This window comes from Spea bombifrons, chromosome 2 (assembly GCF_027358695.1).
Source record: "Spea bombifrons isolate aSpeBom1 chromosome 2, aSpeBom1.2.pri, whole genome shotgun sequence".
NCBI lineage: Eukaryota > Metazoa > Chordata > Amphibia > Anura > Pelobatidae > Spea > Spea bombifrons.
Genome location: NC_071088.1, coordinates 8,586,038 through 8,610,013, shown reverse-complemented (window position 1 = coordinate 8,610,013; position 23,976 = coordinate 8,586,038). Strand labels below are relative to the sequence as shown.

Sequence of the window (23,976 nt, the reverse complement as noted above, 5' to 3'; positions counted from 1 at the left end):
CTGTGCCCAATGCCTATCCGCGCGAGTTTACGAGCGTGCCACTCAAATCCATGCCGACTTCCGAATTGTTGGACAGATGGTTCGTGTATACACTGTATCCCTTTTACGTTAAACATTCCGAGTCATGTTTATGAATGTCCACCGCAAGTTTTATACGTCTTCCCATATACGGCTGTGAGGAGAACCTTAAACTTTCCTTATGGGACTAAAATACGACGTCACGGGATTGTAATTTACGAGGAAAGGTAACTTTTTTTTTATTTATTTTTTTAGATATTTTTGGCGTTTAACCTGCCTTGGAGGTTTTTGTCAGAAATGGTGCCACTAGCTGTCCTCCCGTACTGGCGAGTTAAGGAAACGTCAGTCTATCTAAGATCATTTGAGCGGAGTCCTCTTTCCCTTTTGTTTCTGTAAGTTCAAATTGCTATGCGATGCACACACGAGCAGGCTGGGCCAAGAAGTCAGGAAGATAATTGCCCCTGGGGAGGTCAGAATTTAAAAAGGAGGGTCTTTATGAGCATGAGCCACCGCTGTGGGAGGCAGCTGCTCAGCATGGTCGCGTAACATGATGTTACATGACCCCTCTGTACATGAGCGTCAGCCTTCAACCCATGCGTGAGGCACGACCAGATCGATAAAAGAGTGAGTGAGAGTGTTTTGGCCTTGAGGGGAGCTTGCGGACCACTTGCCTCCCCGGGGCCAAATGGTACCAGCCCTCCCCTGGATGCAGTATTTGTCATGTCCTGTTTACTCTTTGTACAGAGGTGCGGGATATGAGGTGCGGGATATGATGGCGCTATATACAATCAATAATAATTCCACCTGCTCAAGGATTATTGTTTAAGCCACGATAACCATCATCGAGAAACTGTCTGAATGCTATGATTCTTCACATGAAGGGGAAAAAAAAGGAATATGAACGGTCAATGGGTGATGTGTAGAGGTGGAAAAAGGGAAACAGTGGGTGTACACTGTAAGAATGTAATGATAGAATGACATATAGCAATGAAGAGGGGAGATAAAGTCGTGCATAAGATTGCATGGTGCACGATGGTCTGGAGTTCGTGTAAAATGGACAGGCTGGAGTGAAAGCGGACACTGTGAGTAGGACGCCCCCAGCAGGGCTCGCCATGAAGATATCCGAGCAGATCTTCTGTTCATCCGACACACAATGTGATCACTTGTAAACGATCTGTAAATATCCCTAAATGCTATGAACTCGTCAGAGCAAATACAGTTAGCGTATATGTGTCAATATTTACCCGGAGTGTGCCGCGCATGGTTCGGCTCATACCGAGTGTCTCCACCTGGACATATATCCTGGAACTTGGCATTCAGCAAAACTGAAAAATCTGCCATATCGCCCTCACTGGAGTACGTAACGCTTGCTGCTCATTATATATAGAAAATTCCACATGTGATAAATGGCGTTTAGTGGGGGGGGGAGCAGAACCTAATGGCACTGTCGTTCCAATCAGCGGTACGACCATTAAACGAGACCTAAGAAGATGAGTGAATTTGTCCAACGCCATCGTAGGAGAGATAAAAGTCACCAAATGGGCAGCTATAATTCCACTTACATTTCAGACATTGCCAGGCACAACGACTATATGGTGTCACCCTGGGCTTAAAGACCAACTCCTACCACTCCGTTATATTCTTTAGGTATTGTCCTATGTACGCGTCCCATAAACAGTGCGTTTAAACCCCTTTAGCATAACTTTCTAATTGAATTTGCAATACATCCATAAAAGAGCGAACTTTCAAAATCCTCCTTCCCCCTCCCAATGTTGCCTCAATAGAGATGGGCAAGCAGGGCAGTGAATCGGCAGAAGCAGAGCTGGAAACGCTTCCAACATTGGGTTAGGACCAGTCGGATCTCCTAGCTAACCGAGTTGTGAGTGACATGAAAGAGTTAATCAAAGTAAATTAACTATACATGCAAACAGCAAATTCTTTCTGCAAAAAAAGGCTGAATTGGTCCAGCATGATGTATTGATTGTTAAAATATAAATATAGCTTACGGTTACCTAAATATATCAAGTAGATGTCACGCGGAAATTATAAAAGCAAAAAAGATAATCATCTGAGAATCCACAAAATGATATAAAAATACAGTTACATTTCAGCTCCATAGAAGAAACACAAAGTCCTAAATATCTGATAGGTATGACATATATATGACATCATCGTATTCCACTGCGATGTACAATGAGGAACCAGGACATAACGAGGAGTGAAACGCATAACAATAGCCTGATTATATAATGGAAGCATAAATAGTTAAAATTCTACTTGTGGATGATAAAGCGTTTAAATATATGGTCATGCTAAGGGCGTAGGCGAAGGGAACGAGCCACCATATTTCCGCTAATGACAAGTATGTATTTTATTACGACACGAAGCAATATGGCAATCCTTCCGCCTCCCCAGATATTCCGGGGTTGATATACTCAGGTAGACATTACAGGGTTAACGACGCGCTCACCTATCCCAGTAAAGGAGAGAATGCTGAGAAGTCTAGCAGTTTACTGTCTCGAGGCTTCTCGGTCGGGTCCGCGGTGGATCTGGCGTGTCAGTCATTAAATGGAGACACAGCGCTTTCCTGAGCTCGTCTTGGCAGTCGTCTGGAAGCTATTAAGGAGCTGACTTGGAATACCTGCCTTAAGAATCAGCAGGCAGGTATTACGAAGGGAGACATGATCTCTGCCAAGGGTGTAGCCAGGGAGGTCAAGCGCTTGGAGAAAAACGCAATACATTTCCATACTAAAATAATTTACTTTGAGGGCTATATTACATACCGTGTGTCAAGGAGAGCTACATCACCCTAAGAGAAAAATAATAACAATTTCAAAGATTAATCTTTGGGTAAAGCTAAGTCACCCCTCTAATGAGATTTTTATTTGGGAACGAGTAGCTATCTCGCCGTCATGGGGCTATTGATATAAACTATTCTAGGCAGAAATTATAAATGGAAAAAAACTATATTTCTAGAAAGGTTTTGGGCATTCAACGGCACTGGGAATGTTTCTAATAACGCGTTTAGTTACAAACACGTCGAATTCAGTAGAACAGGTGGAACGGCACCTTTAACAGCAGGCTTGGACCCATTGGCAGTTACAGCCAGAACCGAATAAGTTATCATCCATCGGTATCGCTCCGGCCATGATTAATATCCGTGTTTTTGTGTAAGAGGAGGACCGCGGTGGTCCATAGGCCATTCTCCTACTTGTCATCCCCGTCCTACAATGTCTTTAATTAAATGGAAAATTCATTAAGTCCTAGAACTGGCTTCCATTGATTTTCGTATCTGAAATCTCGACGCTTTTATCACAGCTGTCATCTTGTTTCATTTACTTACATTACAATGCTTGGTGTGTGGAGGTATATTTTTATACGCAGAGACCAGAACAAAAACCTGTTTTAAATATCATTCCATCAGTCTCAACATCTCTGCCTATATACAACATATAGATTATTATATATATATATATATATATATATATATATATATATATATATATATATCTCCACCATATAGAATGAATGTAGATTATGCAGGCAAACGTTGCATACATTGGACCGTAATGAAATATTAATGGTATATGGTATTCCAGATGAGCTAATAATTTATACATATTTCACACAGGAAACTTGAAGCAGCCAATCAGTGGCAGAATAGTGCTTCCATTGAAATGAATAGGAGCGTTTTCTGCCGCATGCTCTCAGGGCTTTTGTTAGAGCGTTAGCTGAGCCAGCCCTGTAGCTGACGGGTGGTAATTATATGATATGTCGGCTGAACGCATCCACTGCCAGGCAAGCAGCTAGGGGATGGGGAAAGCAGCAGGGCCTGTTTTAACTTGCTCATCGTCCGTGCGGTGAAAATCCATGCAGTGACTCACTCAAAGATTACATTCTTCACCTTTCAGCGCTGTCTCAAATAAAATTATTCTCTGCACAAATAAAATAAGTAGAAGTGCCTTCCCGGCGCCGTCCTATTTTGATGACATAGGCAGACATATGCACATGCAGATGCAGTGTAAGGGTTTGCACTCATGTTGCGTCTGCCATTACGGACGCATATAAGAAACTTTGCCTGTGCTGGAAATCAGCAGTTGGAGACAGAGAGGCAATGGCTGCACAAACTGGTCAGCAGGAGGAGCAGCAGGAGCCGCCTAGCAGGAAGAGCAGCAGGAGCCGCCTAGCAGGAGGAGCAGCAGGAGCCGCCCAGCAGGAGGAGCAGCAGGAGGAGCAGCAGGAGCCGCCCAGCAGGAGGAGCAGCAGGAGCCGCCCAGCAGGAGGAGCCGCCCAGCAGGAGGAGCCGCAGGAGCCGCCCAGCAGGAGGAGCAGCAGGAGGAGCCGCAGTCTTGCAGGAGGAGCAGCCGGAAAAGCAGGAGGAGCCGCAGCCTTGCAGGAGGAGCAGCCAGAGCCGCAGCCTTGCAGGAGGAGCAGCCGGAGCCACAGCCTTGCAGGAGGAGCACATGTTTTTCAGAAAGACTGTGCCAAGTGCAGCCTGTCAGTATGTAGAATGCAGATGCACTCAGACATAATCCAATTCATTAATCAGGGTGGAGATCTCATTGGACTTGACATAATTAATAAATTGAATAGTCTGTTTTATATGCATCCTACATACTCCCCGGCAGCACTTTGCAGGGACAGAAACAGGTTTTTCGGGGCAATCTATTTTTCTGTTACTAGGCATATTTAAGTAGAAGAAGACGTATCATTTGTTTGAGGAACTATTATTGCTGTATTGATTATTTAATTCCATTATCTCATCTGATATGAATAAAAGCGTTTGATGGAAATAAAGGTTTTTAGCGAACACATGCCACAGCTTTATTTATTTTTATTTCCATTGTAGACAATTGATCAAGGGAACTAGTATAAGAATGCAGCGCCGGCCTCAAGTGTTCTGGCGCCCTGTGCGGACTACTCCTCTGGCGCCCTCCCATCCCATCCCCTTCTCACTGCCCCCCCTGCCCCTTCTCCCTATCCTTACTTACCTCGTTGCCAGAGTCCTGCGGTGGGAGCGGGAGGCGTCCGTCTTCCCGATCTGCCGCGGTGCGCACTTCACAGCCATAAACGCCGGCACCGCCACGGAGTCACGGAGAGTGAGGGGCGCCGAGCGGTCGCTGAAAACTTCACGAGTGACCGATCGGGGCCCGGCCTGCCCGGAACTTAAATTGAAACATCGGGGTTTTTTTTGTTTGTTTTAACTTTATTTAACATCCTCCACGTTATATAACGTTAAAACAACTTTATTTAATATGGAGGATGTTAAAAAAAAAACAAACAAAAAAAAAACGATGCTTTAATTTAAGTCCCGGGCAGGCGTCCCTGTTGCCATGGCACCTTGTGCGGCCGCACACCCCTAAGGCCGGCCCTGTCAGAATGTACATGCACTGCAGCGATAATTATTCAATGACCTTTAGGACTAAAAAGGCATCAAGAAGGCCATCTTATCTACAGCCGGTGATTAGACCTACTACCTGACACCGATTTAAACACTCCAGATGCTTTCTTAATTTAAATACACATCTTTGCATGGATTCCTGTGCATTTATTATGTTACAAAGTGTTCTATTCTTCTCCTTCTCTTCCTGGCTCTACTTAGCAATGCTGCCCTTAATTACTCAGAATTGGCTCAACTTGCCTGCAGGTGAATTGGATTACAAATGATGCAAGTGGGGCTGGCGTGCTACAGGGCCTGCACGTTACGTGTGCTAGAAGCATATTTTTAGTACATGGTCTGACTCACATGTTAATATATTCCTCTTAGCTCTACAGGCCTACCTGCTAACATGATAAAGCAAGGAAACCTAACGTGAAGAAGATATAATATAACTGGGAGTGACACTAAGTAACTGACACATAACTGAATACATCTCACCTCCAGTCAGATCCGGCTCTGGCTCCACTGAATCCTGCGCATGGGGATCTCTAGAGCATTTAGCTGGACGGTGGGCAAAGGGGCAAATGCATTTAGGTTGCAAATTGGGCCACGTGAATAGTTAAAGTGACCACACAGCTATCATAGGCTTGAAAGTTAAGGGAAAAAAAGGTTTTCCCCCTTTTTTGCCGAGTCAGTTTTTGGGACACACTTTGAGATTTTGTGCCTAGGGCCATGGTCAAGGGTGTGGCGGCAGGTCTGGTTTTACTAGTGATGGCTAAAATGTTTGGTTAAGTAGCGCGAAAGGAGGGGAGAGGGAAAGGAGAGTCAAGAGAGAAAGCTGAGAAAGATAAGGAGAAAGGAGAAAACAGAGAACACCAGGAGATAACATCATATCTCGGCGCTAATCACTAAAGCTGCGCTCATCAAGGCAGAGCAGCGAGACCGGACTTAAGAAAGCTAAGTGAATAGGAGAGATAGAGAGCTAGTGAGGAGTATAGAGAAGGTTGATAGAGAGAAGGGGGGAGTGAGAAGGCTGCATAATGAGAAATAAGATAAGATAATGAGAGAAGGAAATTGGAAAAAGGGGAGAGATAAGAGGAGGGATAGTGTGAAAGGGAGAGATAATGAAATGGAGGAGAGATAAGAAGAAATGGGAGAAAGCTAGAGACAAAGAGGAGGCGAGAGACAAAAAGGAGAGATAATGAGGCAAATGGGAGATAGGGTGTAAAGGGAGAGATGAAGTGAGACAGGAGAAGAGAAAAAGAGAAATGGAAGAGACGAGAAAGAAAAAGGAGAGATAATGAGAAAGACGGTATCAAAGAAAAGGGGGAGAGGTAAAAAGAGAGAGATAAAGAGAAAGAGGATGAGAGCTAATGACAAGGGGATCAAAGAGAAGGGGTAGAGAGTAAGAGAAAGAAGAGGGATAAAGAGAAAGGTGAAAAGAAATAGGAGATAGACATAATTGACAGCTATTATGAAAAAGAGGAGAGATAATGAGAAAGGGCAGAGAGTGTGCATCTTGAAAGTGCGTATGTTAGAGCAAGTATGTCCAAGGGCAAGCAAGTGTTTGGATGCAAGGGCTAGTGTGAGTGTGTGTGTATGTGTGTTTGGGCAGGCATATTTGCATATGGGCAAGCATTTGTAATGGTAGAGTATATGCGTGTATTCTGGCAGTCTATCCATTATAATTGACAGTTATTTTGTCTTTCCTCCATTTGCGAATAATCGCACCAACTGTTGTCACCGTCTCACCAAGCTGCTTGGCGATGGTCTTGTAGCCCATTCCAGCCTTGTGTAGGTCTACAATCTTGTCCCTGACATCCTTGGACCGCTCTTTGGTCTTGGCCATGGTGGAGAGTTTGGAATCTGATTGCTTCTGTGGACAGGTGTCTTTTATACAGGTAACAAACTGAGATTAGGAGCACTTCTTTTAAGAGAGTGCTCCTAATCTCAACTCCATACTACATTTTTTCATCGTAACTTCATGTCCCATTTGAAACATATTACAGATAACCCAACACAGATGCAATGCACAGATGGCTCAAATCAATGCTGCATTATGGGGCAGCTTTGTTTTTAGTAACAATTAATCTATAATTAACCTTTTTGCAACATTATTATTTTGTGACATTGTGACAACATGTCACAATGTCACAAAATAATAATGTTGCAAAAAGGTTAATTATAGATGATATGCTGGATATCACACATAGCACATTGTAATTATATTATTTTCCTGTTTCCATCAGTTATGAGCCAGTTGGCCAATACCTAAGGGCAGGAGGTAACAGTAAATACCCCGAGGACAAAGCATGTTCAGAATGTTACTGTGTGAGCTAAAATATAAACTGTGAATTGTGGATCACTATGAATCGTGTCTGATGTAGAGAGGTGGGCCACGCACGAGGAGTGGTCCTATCCAGTTGTGTATTATAGTGGAGCATTGCCCAGGGCAGCACCCGAGTGCTGGGACATATGCCTCAGAAGAATGCACAGCACCCAGTATACCATCCTACAGAGGCTCTGCTGACCAGTCAAAGATCTCCGTGTATAAAAGACCAGTTAGAAGGGAGAGGAGCTCCCATCGAAATCAATAAGAATAGCGGCAGCCAACTGTATGAATGTTTAATCATTATAGTTTAGCTTTTTCTACATTGTAAACCTTTTTGGTGTTTTTACAGATGATGTGCAGGAAAACATACTTAAGTATGCTCCCTGCTTACACTTCCTGGTTTCAGTAGAGGCGGGCCTGGAGGAGGAGCTTAAGGAGACATCAGTATTTTCTAATGTAACTAAAAAAATACCTGCACTGATTTGCATGCAGTAAAATGCAAAATCGATTGTTTTATATATATATATTATAATGAATTTGAAAGATGCCTTACTATTACCCCACGTATATATCACCTTGTCAATCAAGGTCAGCAGGAAATTATGTAGCTTAACACAACTGCAGTGAACAAAATGTAACTAAAAAAAATATAAAAACTTGAGATTGAGTGGTCGTCTTATAATCGAGCAAATACGGTATATCTTTTTTAGAAAAAAATATCGCATAGCTGCATATGAAGCAGCTAACAGAATCTTATATAAAACATAAAATTGAACATATTCGCTGTGAGATTACTCTAAAGCGCAGCACTCTAGCGCCACCTGATGGTTTTATTGTATAAATACACCTTGCGAAACATGTTAAAGGCTCAAACGATTAGCTATCGTACATTATTTGGCAGGAATCAGGACGCTGAATCAGGGGGAGCAGGACTAAAACTCCATGGGTCTTAAGCATTAAACCCGGGCCCCCATGCTTAATTCATTTTCAAAGTTTGCTTTGTATATGTTGCCAACTTGTTATACAGCCAACATTTTAAATCACACATACACAAAACCACTGCTCGCTCCTTACCTCCAGAGAATCCAATCAGAATGTTGTGACATTTAATATCATAAAAAGATGCATTCCTTTAAAAGGACAACAAGAGCTGTGTGTGTCCAAAAATGGTACGATTAATCGTAATATTCCATTGGTTGCCATAGTGATTACATAAATAACAAACGTGATGCAATCAGTAGGAACATTTCATAAATTTCCATGGCAAATGCTGCATATTTACCAAGGTAACTCTTACTGTAACCTCAAAACCCTAACGTGGGGCTGTCAGTTTTCTTACATTCTATTAGGGCTGCAACTAACGATTATTTTCATAATCGATTAGTTGGCCGATTATTTTGTCGATTAATGGGATAAAAAAAATGAATGTAAATTTTTCATTTATTTAAAATAATTTAATAAACAAATGATGTTAAATACAAACAGCATAATAAAAAAAAAACTTTGATAAAATGCATTTATTGTCTTTATTTCCCAACCAGCCCCCCCCCCAATTTATGCACATTTGAGCCCAGACTTGCCACGCTGCCTCCCACATATACCACTCCACCCCCACATATGCCACTGTGGCCCCAGATATGCCTTATACCCCCTGATACACCACTCCATCCTCCCCAGACATAGCTGCCCCTAAATTAACCCTAAACACCCTATTAACCATAATTGCCCCTAAACACCCCATTAACCATAGCTGCCCCTAAACACCCCATTAACCATAACTGCCCCTAAATTAACCCTAAACACCCCATTAACCAAAACTGCCCCTAAATTAACCCCCACCCCCCCTAACTTTCAGTAGCCCAAATATTAATTTTATACTTACAGTTAGATGAGTGTCACAGCCATGTGGTTCTGGCCTTCTGGGAGAAGGAAGGGGCGGGGCCAGTTGTCACAGTGATTACAGGGAGGGACTGGCAAGCAGGAGCTGCTGCTGTGAGTCACTCAAACAGATTATATAATGAGGGGTATTTTCTGAGCGTTTGCTCTGAAAAACCCCTCATTTTATAATCGATAATAATCGATTCAACTAATCGATAATGAAATTCGTTGGCAACAAATTTCATTATCGATTATTATTGATAAGTTGTTGCAGCCCTACATTCTATAATTACCTAACTAGGGCTACAAGATAAACCTTACCAGGACAGGTTAAAGGATCTTAACCTATATAGCCTGGAAAAAAACCGGGACAGGGGGGATATGATAGAAACATTTAAATACTTAAAGGGAACCAACAAGGTAAAGGAAGAGAGTTTATTTAAAAGGAGAAATACTACCACAACAAGAGGACACAAGCATAAACTAGAGGGGCAAAGGTTTAATGGTAACATCAGAAAATATTACTTTACGGAAAGGGTAGTGGACGCATGGAATAGCCTTCCATCAGAAGTGGTAGATGTTAATACAGTAAAGTCATTTAAGCAAGCATGGGATAGGCATAAGGCCAAGCTAGATATAGGATAAGGGCAGGTACTAAAGGAAAGTACTCAGAGGTTGGGCAGACTGGATGGGCCTACTGGTTCTGCCGTCACTTTCTATGTTTCTATGTAATGGAACGTATAGATAAGAATAGCCAATGTATATATTTATGAAAAATCCAAAGCACTGGGCCTGCCATGGAGCTTAACATTCATAAGGTGATGGTTTAGAACTAAACTCCTCCTAACAATTACATTGATTGAAGCGGGCCCTCTCTACCTGTTGTTCCTGTAAGGTCCAAATTGTTATGTTATACAGCAGACCTGGGCAAAGCACGGCCCGCGGGCCACATCCGGCCCGCTGAATAGCTCGGACCGGCCCGCAAAGAGTGTCCTGGTGACTCACCAATGAGTCCGGTGTCCCCCCCCGCCCCGGTCACTTACCTTAAACTCCTGTGTTGGAAGCGTTTGTCTCGGGTGCCGGCGCTTTACGCTGGGCGCCGGCATATGACGTCAGACGCCGGCGATCAGCAGTGAAGCGCCGGCACCCGAGACAAACGCCTCACGCTTCCAACACAGGAGTTTAAGGTAAGTGACCGGGGCGGGGGGGAGATCCTGAGAAGGGGGGGTTAGGGAGTTAGAGGGGAGATACTGAGAAGGGGGGGTTAGGGAGTTAGAGGGGAGATACTGAGAAGGGGGGTTAGGGAGGGAGGTCTTACTGTGTGTGTGTGTCTTACTGTGTTTGTGTGTGTGTGTCTTACTGTGTGTGTGTGTGTCTTACTGTGTGTGTGTGTATCTTACTGTGTCTGTGTGTGTCTCACTGTGTCTGTGTGTGTCTCACTGTGTCTGTGTGTGTCTTACTGCGTGTGTCTTACTGTGTTCATAGCTTATTCAGTTATTGTAATAAATATTTTAGCCCATTTTTTAGCTCAAAATATTTTTTCCTTTTTTTTCTCCTCTAAAATCTAGGTGCGTCTTATCAGCAGGTGCGTCTTATAGAGCGAAAAATACGGTATGCACTCCGAAGCCTTGTTCATTTTGTTCACTTCTGTGCTGTGCTAATAGTTATTCAGGCCTTACTTATTCAAGCACCTCTACCAATGACGTAGGCTTGAATAACTTTATTAAACAGCACATAAGTTAACAAAATGGACAAGGCTTCGGAGTTTGTAGTTTGTAGAGGTCTGGCCCTCTAAAACCATTCCAATTTCTCATGTGGCCCCATGGGAAAATTAATTGCCCACCCCTGTTATACAGTATACTACTTTGTACGTCCCATTGTACAGCGATACAGATATGATGGAGCTATATAAATCAATTATTTAAAAAAAACAAGTGTGTACGATATTGTTGAATAAAACCACAGATTAGACATGCTAATACAAAGAGATTTTATTATGTGAAATAATACACATATAAAACTGAAAAGAGAAGTTCATTACTTCCAGTTTGAAAGCGGACTTTGAAGGCTTGGCCGAGAGAGATGGGTCTTGTCTTGTAACACTGAGCAGTTCGAACCCCTTTGTAAGCAGAAGGTGATAACTGTAACCACATGGCTAGAAAATGACTCGACAAACCCCCTATCACCGTAAATCATAAAGGAACGGTAAGGGTTAGACAGACGATACTACACTCGAAGCTATGGCAGACTACATCTCCCAGCATGCTTTGCACATCCTTTTAAAATTCCCTCATGCCTGTTCACAGCTCGTTAAACCATGGAAAGCGAGGGGATGCTGTAAACCTTAAACAAATCACAGAACGCATGGATTCTAGATTCAGTTGCTAAAACGCTGTTCACCAAGAAGAGCATAAAACGAGAGAGCATGGCTTTTGATCATCCCTAGAACATACTGTAACCAAATAGAAGTATACCATACCCAAAGCTATACCAACAGGAAGGTAAACGGATTTGTGCAGCCTGTAATGTAAATATTACATTGTTTTCTTGCAAAAAAAAAAACATGAAAATTGTAATCCAGGTTCCCTTGTTGTGTTTTGTAGAGGTTAAAGATCACTCGGAATATAGTCCTTGCTTGTAGACCTCATCTAAATGTTCAGGAAGTGTAATTACCAAGGGAAAAAATTAATTACAAAATCCTTAGTTTCCATGCAAAGAAAAAAAAAAATACAATAAAATCAATGAATTTCCCTAAAGGTTGATTATACAATAAAATAAAAACGATTCCAATCCCAAAGCTGAGAGATGTCCAACGTGAGATACATATTTGCAGCGAGGTACAAAGATGCGATAAACTAACGAGTTTAGGCCTCGATTACTAAGAACGACCGAGCGAAGAGTCCTCCGGGTCCTGCAGATCAACCGTTTCAGAGGGAAAAGGAAACAAAACTAAAGCCTCCCAAGCGTTATCGACCCCTCTCCCCCCGCGCCAAGTCATCTGAACGGGAGGGTCGGAGAAAACTCAAACTATTCCCAAATCTAGAACGACGACCGGCGTGGAATAAAAGCAAACGGGCGACACCCTGGCTTTAGTCTGCCGAGCCGCATTAGAATTCAGCAGCTACCGCTGCTGTCCCAAAACCGCGACACCTGCCCCTCGGACAGTAAAATAGCTCATCAAACACGACGCGTCCCTCCAAGCTGCCGAGAGCTCCGCTTCAGCTCAGATGGACGGGCATGTAGTCTGGTCTTCTGGTCTGGATGATTTTGGGTTTAGGTCCGCACATGCCGTCTTCATCTTCCACCAACTCTAGTTCATTTTCAGGATCGCTCTCGCAGACGTGGACCACAACGCTTGGCGTGGTGTCTGTTGCGGCGTGCAATTCATACTGTTCACCTGTAAAAGAAAATATATAATATAAAAAATCTATCTATATATATATATCTATCTATCTATATATATATAGAACAGATTCAATTTACAGATCCCACTGACAATGAAAGAACATTTCCATTATACCCTTTACGTGGTATTTTAAAGGGAAGAGGGGGGAAAAAAATCTAGAGTTTTCCACTGCTCCACACCTGACCGGACATTAATATTAATAAGACAGGGTGCTCGGTCATCCAGTATCTGAAAGCCTCAGACATTTCTTGTCAGCAGCATTTGAAGGAAGGACCTCTGGTGCCTTAATACACGATATGACCAAAAGTATCTGGACACCCCTCCTAATTATTGAGTTTAGATGTTTCAGTCGCATCCATTGCTAACAGGCGTATAAAATCAGCCCATAGGCAGCCGTCTCCATAGAGGTTGTTCATGAAATTGGAGGCCATTATAGGTCCCTAATATTAATGCCCATGGGTTCTGGAGCGGTCTGTCCAACAAGCTCATAAAAGGTATGATGGCCGGGGGTCCTCATCCACATTTAGAGGCTTTATAACGCTACAGACCTGCTTGCTCCTCAAATCCAACTATTGTTTGGAAAGCGGACACTGTCTGATGCTACCAATAATAATTAAGGTATTAAACCCGCAGACACTAGAGCGTGATATTTATCTCTGATTATGCTACATTGTGAGCCTGTTTTGAACCAAACACACATAGTAGGACGTCGCATTAATCTGGCGGCTCACAACATGTAATCTCGATAGTAGAGGTCTCTGCCAAGCCCTGAAACATAGCATCTGCTGTATATCACAAAGCAGCAACGCATGCAGGAGACAGGAGCACACCTGGAACAGCATCCGCCACCCCGACACCTCCGCACGATTAGAAGGAAACTTTCTGTGGTCATTTCCCGCGGGAAGTTTCTGGATGCACAAAATTACTTAATTTTTTTTTATTTTTTTTATAGGAAGAGAGACAATTCAGGAAGAAATTTACCAAAACTCCCTTTATATTCTGTTTGAGACCCTTGATAGGAGGAGGGGGCAAATTGCATAAGGGGGAGAAATAATTGTATCAAATCTCTCCATGCACAAAAGGTTAATCCTCTTAACAGCAATTCTTCTAGCTTTAATCCGAGTCACATTTTGGAGATTGGAAAAGGTAGTCCCCCGCCAATAAAATTTGCCCTCTCCCACTTCTCCCCTGAAATCGGAATTTTTCCTTTCATCGAGAGGTCTTTTTTAGAACGTTCAGAGATCGTCTGTAGTGAGTAAGCAAAGAACTGGAAATACAGCCTGCCAACAGTTCCCACATTAGCACAAGGATGCGGAAAAATACGTGATGTTTGTCAGTCTTTTAACGGAACATGGGGGGGGGGAGTTGCAGAGAATAAAATGATCTAGTCTGGAAACAATGGAAACTTGGCCCGACGCGTCTAATCGCAGCAGCTATTTCTGTAAGAATTGGCTAAAATGTTCTGCTTTTCACAGACTAAAACCATCGCCGGCACACAGTCATTTATTAAGCCGAGTATCTGCCTCCCAAAGGCAAAGGCGTTTTAAAAGCTACGCCCCACGACATACTGTATCCACCACCAACCATTCCAACCAGAGGAAGCCGGTGGGTCAAACGTCTGGAGGGACGTCTGGAGAGACCCGAGTCTCCACACTAATTCTCCAACACAGTGGTCTCCTCAAAGACATATCATGCGCACACCACCAAAATATGAAGTGTGGAGTGGAGAACTCAGAGAAGATGAAGGTGTGTGCAGTTATCAGGAAAGGTTATTCTGGTTTAATGAAGGACTTGCTTGGGTTACTTGGGGTGAACCGGTTAGATACTTTGTGTTTTGTAGCTAGTCAGACGCTTGGCGAAGAACATGACCATAGGACAGGTTAGGAACATTGTCATTAATTGTGAATGAATGATTAGTGTTCCTGAATCCCCGACCCGTAGGAGTTTCCTTCTGGCAGTCAGTCTCCATGCTAAAGGCCAACGGCTATTGAGAAGCATACGCCTGGGGTTAAAGGTGCTGTTCCATCTGCTGTTCCACCTACTCAATCTAAACATCATTCCTGGTACCGCTGAACGCCTAAACCTTTCCAAGAAGTCATGTAAACTTTTGCCTCGTTTGTCATTTTTGGCAGGAACTCCAGCCATCGTAAGCGTGCTCCTTTTACATTTTCATGTTGTGGTGTGCAGGAGATGCGTCCGGCCAAATATAATCTCCCCGAACACGATACACTGACTTATCACTGCCACCAACTGACTGCTTCATAAAGCCAATCGGTCAAACCATTAATTTGGGAAAAATGCATATTAAAGTTCTCGCAGAGGGTTACCGAGTATTTTAATATATATTTTTCTTTAGCGGAGGTGTCCGGGACAATAGACTGATTTTAAGATTCACATGAGGGAATAAAAATACAGATCTGTCAACGTTTATATGCCCTGCACACCACAGAGGGGGAATAATCATTTCATAGGAAAAACAGAATATACGTTTGCATTCGTAGTTTGGGTATGTATTATCTGAAGCCTGGAGCAGTGGGTAACTTGTGATATTACCCGGGACTAGTGGGAGTTAAATACTTGTTTGTTTTAAGTGAGATCACCCAGTGGATTAAGTACTGCAGTATGGCAGCAAGCCACTAGGGGGCCCCATAATCCCATCAATTTAACACGTTTACTGCTGCTACATACATAGCAAGTCTCTCAGAGGGGTGGCTCTGCCTACCTGGGCCGAGTTTCGATATGGCGTAGATGAGATCATAGTTGATCACTGGAGTGGCGTCTTCTTGCTGCTTCCAACCCACCGGAGGAGATGCAGGAGGAGAGATTAAAAACTGCTTCTCCGGCTTTGGGGGCGCCAGATGCGGACTTCCTATGTGCAACGTCTACGAAACAAAAGGAAAACAACGGGAATAAGAGCGCCTTACGCATAGACTCACTAACATTCATTCCTTTACGTGAAGATAAACTACCGAAAAACATTTAGGTATCAAACACCATTTCTGTAACACAGCGAGTGAACGCTAATGGGCAGACCAGATTGCGGCAGGTTTTATTTTTCTTTAAGTCTACTATCCAATTCTGGATTTCTCTTATCATTTGGGTTTTCTAGAACTTAAAGCTAGACGGGTATTTCTAACGGTCGGTGTCTGGCGGTTAAATCCAGTAAGCATCGTATTAAGATAATATTTAAGAAAATATGCAAAAAAGACAATAAATAGGAAGTCAAACCTGAGCAAAATACAGCTTGATCTCCTTCCCCAGAAATTCGCTCTTGTGCAGCTGGATTCTGGCCTCGGCGGCAGACAAGGGATTGCTGAAGTTTATCCGCACTCTTTTAAAGCTCTTAAAATACTGAAAGGTGGCGTCTTTGTCGAAGGCCCTGAATAGAGACTCGAATTTGGTCTGGAAGAAACAGAAAATATATGTTTGAGAAAATCGTATCAAGCCTCTCCGGTCATACAGAACAACAGACATCTCGATCTACAAACACATTGGAGGCTGTGGAGGTTCCTGCCCACCAACTAAATCACCGTTCCATGGACAAGCAGTCATTCCATAGATAAGAAACAGGACTGGTCACCAACTCCGCAGCGGTTACATAGAGACATGGAACCGGACAGCAGATAAGAACCATCCCACCCATCCATCCACCCATTATTCCCTGCTGCGAAGACTTGGACCTCAATCAGTCCTCAGCCACCCATTCCCCTGATCCTCACCTTCATAGTAACCAGATATATTGAAAGTAAAGAGTAGGCTGGTGGGCTTCGTCTGTCAATAAACTACTGAGATTGGGGATTATTTTCCTGCTTTATTTTTATTAGTAAAAAAGAAAAACAAACAAAAAACAAACAAAAAAAAACCCGCTTCTAAAAACCATGCAGATTTCACACATTAAAGGTACTTTTCCAGTAAAACGTTAAAGCGCAGCATCCTCATCTCCCCCATTGCTCATCATAAAAAGTACCCTTAAAAAAGATGGTTTCTATTTTCTGGTAAAAGTGCTATTTTTTTAAACTCTCATTTTACTGGAGATCCCAATAAAGCAACCGATAATTTACAGTAAGTCACACGCGGGACCCCTGGGGAACACAGAGGGCTTCTCGCAATGTGAAAGCGAAAGCCTTTTTTCCTCCTCCTTTCTTACGATTGTATCATTCTGCAGTAAAGAACACTCATCACCGACTCGTAACCCAAATGCCGATTATTTAAGGATACGATGACGATTTATATGCACAGTCTGCACAATAACTTAATATACTTTTCCATTATCACAGCTGCCACTCTCCTTCTGGAAAGAGAAACAGCTGTCACTTCTCTGCTGCGGAAAGAACGCGGAGCTAAAGAAGAAAAACGTCCCCGACCAAGAAGCGCCTATTCATTTACAGACCATTCTTTGTAACCGATATGGTATCTGAAGAAGCCATTACTCTGGGCTTGATGTATACACACACACACACACACACATCCATACACACAATCACACACACACAGGCATCCACACACACACTATTTGTGATTGTATCAGTCTCTCTACTCTGTTGGGTGTTGCTGTTTGCAAAGGCTAAATTAAGTAAATATACCTCTAAATTATTTAAAGGATATAATAATAAATCTTACACTCTTACAATTCTTATGAGAATAAATACATATAATCTACTTTTGTGTTGTATGTTGCTTTGGACCACTTGGGGTGAACAAATCCAAGGAACTATGTGCTAAAGAAGCGAGCTGGCACACAAGCTGATAAATACTGGGTCCAAACGCCCAAATAAAGCCAACCAATTCATCATAGGAGTCCATTATTGTATTAATACCCAAGACTCTAAGGATTGGGTTATTCTTCACTCGAACCATAGAGGGCGCCGACCGCTTACAAATCCAATCATTTCCCAATTATTTCAATGTTTGTATCATTTACACCAAATAAAGAATTAACTCCTTGTCGATGGAAGCAGCGAGCAAAGCGTTGTTATACTTTGTTCACTCCTCTCACTAAATGGGCTTATGTTCCCGTCCTAATTATTTGTAGGTACATTCATCTCAATTTGCATCACAATGACGCCCAAAGTATACAATATATCTGATAAAGTGACTTCAGTGATCACCATCGTGCTGCCTGGGGGCGCTGGAGCGATTCAGTAGGATAGATTGTAAGCTCTTTTGAGGAGGGCCGTCCTCATCTTTTGGTTTCTGTAAGTCCATTGTTTTGTGATGCACTACTTTCTATGCCCTGTCTACCCGTTGTACAGCGCTGCAGAATATGACGGCGCCATATAAATCAATAACGATAAATCAGATTTATAAAGGCGATCACATTATTGTCCGCAATCTCAGCACTCTGGGATAAGGGTTTATCTTCTAGAAGTTACAATATGGTCACTGAGGGTGATGGGAGTAGTAATCCCGAAACAGCAGAAGGAGCACAGCCCTAAACTTTATCAAGATCTGCTCTGTAATAAAAATGATAGGACGAATGTACAGTGTTATTGCTTTTAAGCAGCCAGAGGGTTAAATCCCAACTTTCCATTACAGTATAAAGAACTGTTTCATAATGTCAGCCGCATGTAAGAGACCAAACCCCAGACAGGAGTGTCAGAGACGACTAAAGCTGCCAACCGCCTCGACCTCGCTGAACTTGGACTAGAAACATAGAATAGGATGGCAGATAACATCCATTCCTTCCTGCTGTAAAGACTCAGACGTTAATCAGTCGTTGGTCTTCAGGAGCCATATGCAGATTGCATGCAACTTTACATTCCATCACTGCATTAGACTCTACCACTTCTGCTGGGAGGTTGTTCCATTTATCCAACACCCTTTTGCTAGAGTAAAACTTCCCTCTATTACATCAAAGCCTCTGACCCTCTCTGTATTTTGTTAAATCCCTTTCAAAGTATATAAATGTTTCTATCGCATCCCCTCTCAGCAGTACAGATTGAGACCCCTACTAGTAAACGGTTTAATGAACCCCATCATATACAAACATGTTAATTCTAATCAAGAGTCAGGCGGTGAGATTGTCCAAAATCCCGCATGAAATCATTACAAAAACAGCCATTTATGAACAAAAAACCGTAATACTGCAACATGCGATGAATAACTCTAGTAGTGCGAAATTCTAAAGCTTAGAGTAGATGGCGAGACCGAGCCCGGCGCGAACGGACGGTGCCGGCAATCACTGCAGGCTTACCCTGGCTTCGCTCTCGTAGAAGAAGTCATCGCCAATCCCGCAGGCTACCAGCGAGGCGAAGCTGTAGTTGAAGTTTCGGAAATGCATGTTACTCGTGGGGTTAAAGGGACTAGAGAGGAGGCGGCGGCGGCTCCAGATCCCAGGCTGGGCTAGCGTTTGAGAAGCCAGGCTTACAGTAAAGAGAGTTTATAAGGAAGCGGAGCAGCTCCTCCTCTGAAAGGGGCTGCAGAAGTGCAGCCAGGAGCACACCGTCAGCTGGACGGGTGACGTCAGCCTTAGTCACTTTCCCTATGCTAATTAACTCTGCTTTGGAGGATGGAAAAACAGCTGAGGTTTGCATAGCTTGTTGCTTTATCAAGCCCTCTTGCTACATAGTTTCCACTGCTTGTAATTCCATTCAGCACTCACACAACATGCTCTTCAGCGCAGTCCTTAAAGCCGACTTAAGATGGAAAATGTAAGAGCAAAATATCTTATCAGTCACAGGGGAGGGGGCACAAACAATAACACAGCTCTAGGCAGCAACACCACAAGGGGTTAAAGCTGCCCAAGCTGAAAGTAGGACTGCAACACCTATTATACTCATCCAACCAAATGTTTGGTCTGCCGCTGCCATCAGCCTCGGACACAAACAACTCTGATGTCTCTAGATATATAAATATATATATATACACACATACCGTATATAATCACAAGAGAGTCTCAAGGGGTTAAAATGCTGTGCAGTTCCACAGAGAATCAGATAGGACTAGTAAATATATATATATTAGATATGTGTGTGTGTGTGTGTGTGTGTGTGTGTATAATATATATTAGATTGTGTGTGTGTGTGTGTGTGTATAATATATATTAGATTGTGTGTGTGTGTGTATGTACAATATATATATTAGGTGTGTGTGTGTGTGTGTGTGTGTGTGTGTGTATATAATATACACACACAATTTGTTGAAGAAAAGAAGTTTTTAAAAGAGCGGGAAGGTGTATTGCGGGGAAAGAAGAGGCCGTTACTTGGGATTATGGACACCAGCGGGAAATACTTGGTTCGCGTTGGTAAAATAAAAGGTTTTTGAGGGAGCCGTTAACATTTTGTGCGGCGTTTCTAAGCTCAGGCACTATAGTTATTGTTTTTACAAAGCGCCATCATATTCTGTAGCGCTGTACGAAGGGTAAACAGGACATGACAAGTAGTATACAGCATAACAATCTGACTTACAGAGACAACAGGTGAGGAAAGCCCTGCACAAAAGAGCTTACACACAAACGCGCACACACGCGCACACACACACACACACTACATCACACCACAGCGGTCAATCACAGCTAAAAACAGAGATTATTGCACAGGAGAAAACCCGATAGACTATAACATGATACCAATTTAAAATAGAAGTTGCGCTACGTTTATATTCTGCAGTCTCTGTGCCATAATCATTACAGCAATACTAATAAATAACTCAAAATATAAACTTTACAAGCCATCGCTGGTGAATATCGGCAACATATTTAAAGGTCTGAATTAAAGGGATAGAATTTTGAGTAAATCTATGAATGAGGCACCATTAAGGTTGTTGATACAGATTTATATCAATCAGAAAATCTATAGACAGTTAGATAAAGCCAAAGTTGCCCATAACACCCCCAAGCCATTGGCTTGTATACCGTGGCACCGAAGCCAAGCCCACCAGGATGCCACCTAATATCCAACCCATAAGTTGGGTAGAATGTGCGTGAATGATTTGTGGCACAAGTTAAGGGCCATCTTTACTATGAAGAACGCCTGATTCACACATTTCTACGACCCCATGGACTATTTTAGACAGGCTATGAAAGCGAGGGAATGAACGAAGCACAGGACATCCAGCTACGCTGCAACCAGGCCACGATTCCTTGAATGTGTAAGAATCACAATTCCACCAGCGAGAGAATGTTCACTTCGTGCCGATTAGTTCTTTCCAAGTACCCCGAGGACAGCCGAAGGCGATGTTTCTAGAAATGTTTTATATACAAAACACGCGGCGTTCTTTTTGAAAATAAACACGAGGCGGATCAAACGTTACAGTGAAACTTGTTTCAAGTTGTGTCTGGATTCTGCGACTTGACAAGTCCATGTCACCGGCTCAGGACACGGGCAGCACAGTCCGGGGGCCGGCGGGCGGCACATGTGCAGCAAGCACCCCCTTTGCTTTCAATAGAAGCATTTGCCTGCCACGACCTGACTGCTTCAAGTACCCAATCAGTGGCAAGAGATGTCAAACAAAAAGGGAAGACATCAGCTGCAGGGCTGCAGCTTCTATCTCAAACCCTCTTTTTGGTTTGTTTCTGAAGAACGCATATTAAAGTACTCTTTGCCTTCTTCTTTAGTCAGCCAGTCAGTGAAAGCTGTGCTGCTTTAAGAGTTCTGATGCGCCGGGAGCCGGCACGACAAGAACCACACTGACAAATAACACAGGTACAAATCTAATTCCCCTGGTCCTCCAAAGACAAAGAAACTATAGACCGTCGTCTGACACGGACCTTAAATGAACTCCCCGAGGAGGTGGCGAGTGTTAAATAAATACCAACGCTGTTCCTGTTTGCAAAGATGAAATGACAGAGAACATAAAGCCTTAAAGCGCCCACAAAGGTTGCTGAATAACGGCTGCATATCGGCGTAGTAAATCCTTACCAACAGAGGATAGGTGGAAATTTAGTACATAATAAAATATAACGCACTGAGGCTCAGCCATATCCATGGTTCATATTGATCGTTCACTCAAACTTCCGTCTGCCGTCACATGTTCTTTAAGACTTCTCCACGGAACACGGTGTATTATTAAATTACCCCTCATCTTACTAAACACCTTCTTTAAGACTACTTCCCAACACTATATTTTTCATTTGTTAATGCATGGAATGTAAATTGGTGCATAATTCCTTAATTATTGGATTATCCGTCTCATTTGACTCCGCCCCCGACTGCTTCTTGTGTAAGCAGGAAGTGTACTTGCATACATGCACTGAAATTAGTGGGAGAAGCAGCAGCCAATCACACGAATGCCAGCAAAATATCAGTGTACCGACACCAGTGATTGGCTGTTGCTGCCGCCTCTCATTTCCATGGGAGTGCTGCGGAGCATGTGCAAAGAAGCGTATACATGAATGCTTCCTGATTTCTGTAAAGACAGGTATGGGAATCGAGAGACTGAAGCCTGATGTTTTACCTTCAATAACTTTAGAATGCCTGCAAAGACTTCAATGCCATAAAATGCGTCCGGGCAAAATTGACCCAGGTGCATTTAACATCAAAAACCTAGGGCTGGAGAGGACCTAGGGCTGGAGAGGACCTAGGGCTGGAGAGGACCTAGGGCTGGAGAGGACCTAGGGCTGGAGAGGACCTAGGGCTGGAGAGGACCTAGGGCTGGAGAGGACCTAGGGCTGGAGAGGACCTAGGGCTGGAGAGGACCTAGGGCTGGAGAGGACCTTTGACTGTAGATCCCTTCAGTAACGCGCGGCTGTGAGCTCCTGGTTAATCTCCATACACGTAAGGTGGGTCTCTAACATACATGGATAATAAAAGATAGGGTTTCAGAAAGTGACCTGAATATGGGGGACTAAGCAGATGCCACAGACATTAACCAACTTTAATCTGTGCCTATTAAGGTGTTAAGCCATTAACGTATCCTCTGTCCTCCACACTTCTTGGCGCTTAAGAAGAAACAATAAGATCTCTCAATGGAGATAGGAGGCAGCCTGGGCGAACACTCACCCAGGGCAACACGGGAAGGGAGGCAGCCTCGAGGTAAGGAAGTGGAGCTCTAGTGTTTACTACCATTTGCCGTAGATGAGACAATTTAGCAGTTTTCTTTTTCCAGTTAAATACCGAGAAGTTTTTCCATCTAACGCGCTGACAAATGCACACAACAAAGGAAAATGACATGAAAATGAGCTGCGGTAACAGGTGTTCCATCAGACACATGATGAGGGCTTATAAACACATGCGGGTTTGGTTAAACAAGCATTAAAACGTGTCTGTGTACCTTCCACAATCCAAACGACAGGGCTGGCCAACGACGAGCTCGGCAGCAGTCTGTGTGCGGGACTCCTCACCGCTTGCAGCCGGCGGTTCTGAAGTCATGAACCATGATAACAAAATGCTAAGTAATAGGCATTTTATAACAACCACTATGGAGGATCTCTCTCTTTATATCAAAACAAAGCTAAAAGCGATCATACGGCAAGTGACCTAACAACATTACAGCATTCCGAGACAAGCATCGCTGTGCCCGTCTGCTCGTTGTATGCACAAAACAGAAACATTGCTTGCTTCGTTGACCGATGGCCATCACCAAGCAGGCAGCACTGCCAGGTGAAGCTGGCACCGAGAGAGAGAGTTTGGGTCTTAATTCCTCTCCCCTGGTGGCAGGGCTTCAATTAAACCCCATCAGCATCTGTCTGGGACAGCGGAACATTAGCTTGCAACACTTGCACTAGCAAGACGAAGAGCCAAGCAGCCAAAGGGGACACTGTGGGCTTAAAGTTCGATGGACAATCCTGTCCGATAAAATTACAAAAGGTGACCGGTACATGGACAATGGGCATAAGCCTACTTCATAAAAGCAGCATAAGACATATGTAACAAAGCTGAAAAATGTAAATCACAAGCAACGTGCGTGTGAATAACAGAAGAAGGAACCCTGGGAGAAAGTGACTCTTCTCTTAATTACTTCAGGTTCCCTTGAGATTGGAAAGTCCTACAACCAACGTCCTCCACACATCCAGTTTGCTTACAC

The 23,976-nt window shown here is 43.3% G+C and overlaps 1 protein-coding gene across 1 annotated transcript; it reads right to left on the bottom strand.

The window, feature by feature from the left end:
* Positions 1-12,630: 12,630 nt before the first annotated feature.
* On the bottom strand, positions 12,631-19,390 carry RCAN1 (regulator of calcineurin 1). Its single transcript, XM_053456494.1, has 4 exons — positions 19,208-19,390; positions 16,243-16,416; positions 15,737-15,896; positions 12,631-13,005 (listed from the first exon to the last, which is right to left on the bottom strand). Exons 1-4 carry the CDS (start codon positions 19,292-19,294, stop codon positions 12,827-12,829), a joined length of 600 nt encoding a protein of 199 aa, XP_053312469.1. The 5' UTR covers positions 19,295-19,390; the 3' UTR covers positions 12,631-12,826.
* Between the last annotated feature and the right edge of the window lie 4,586 nt (positions 19,391-23,976).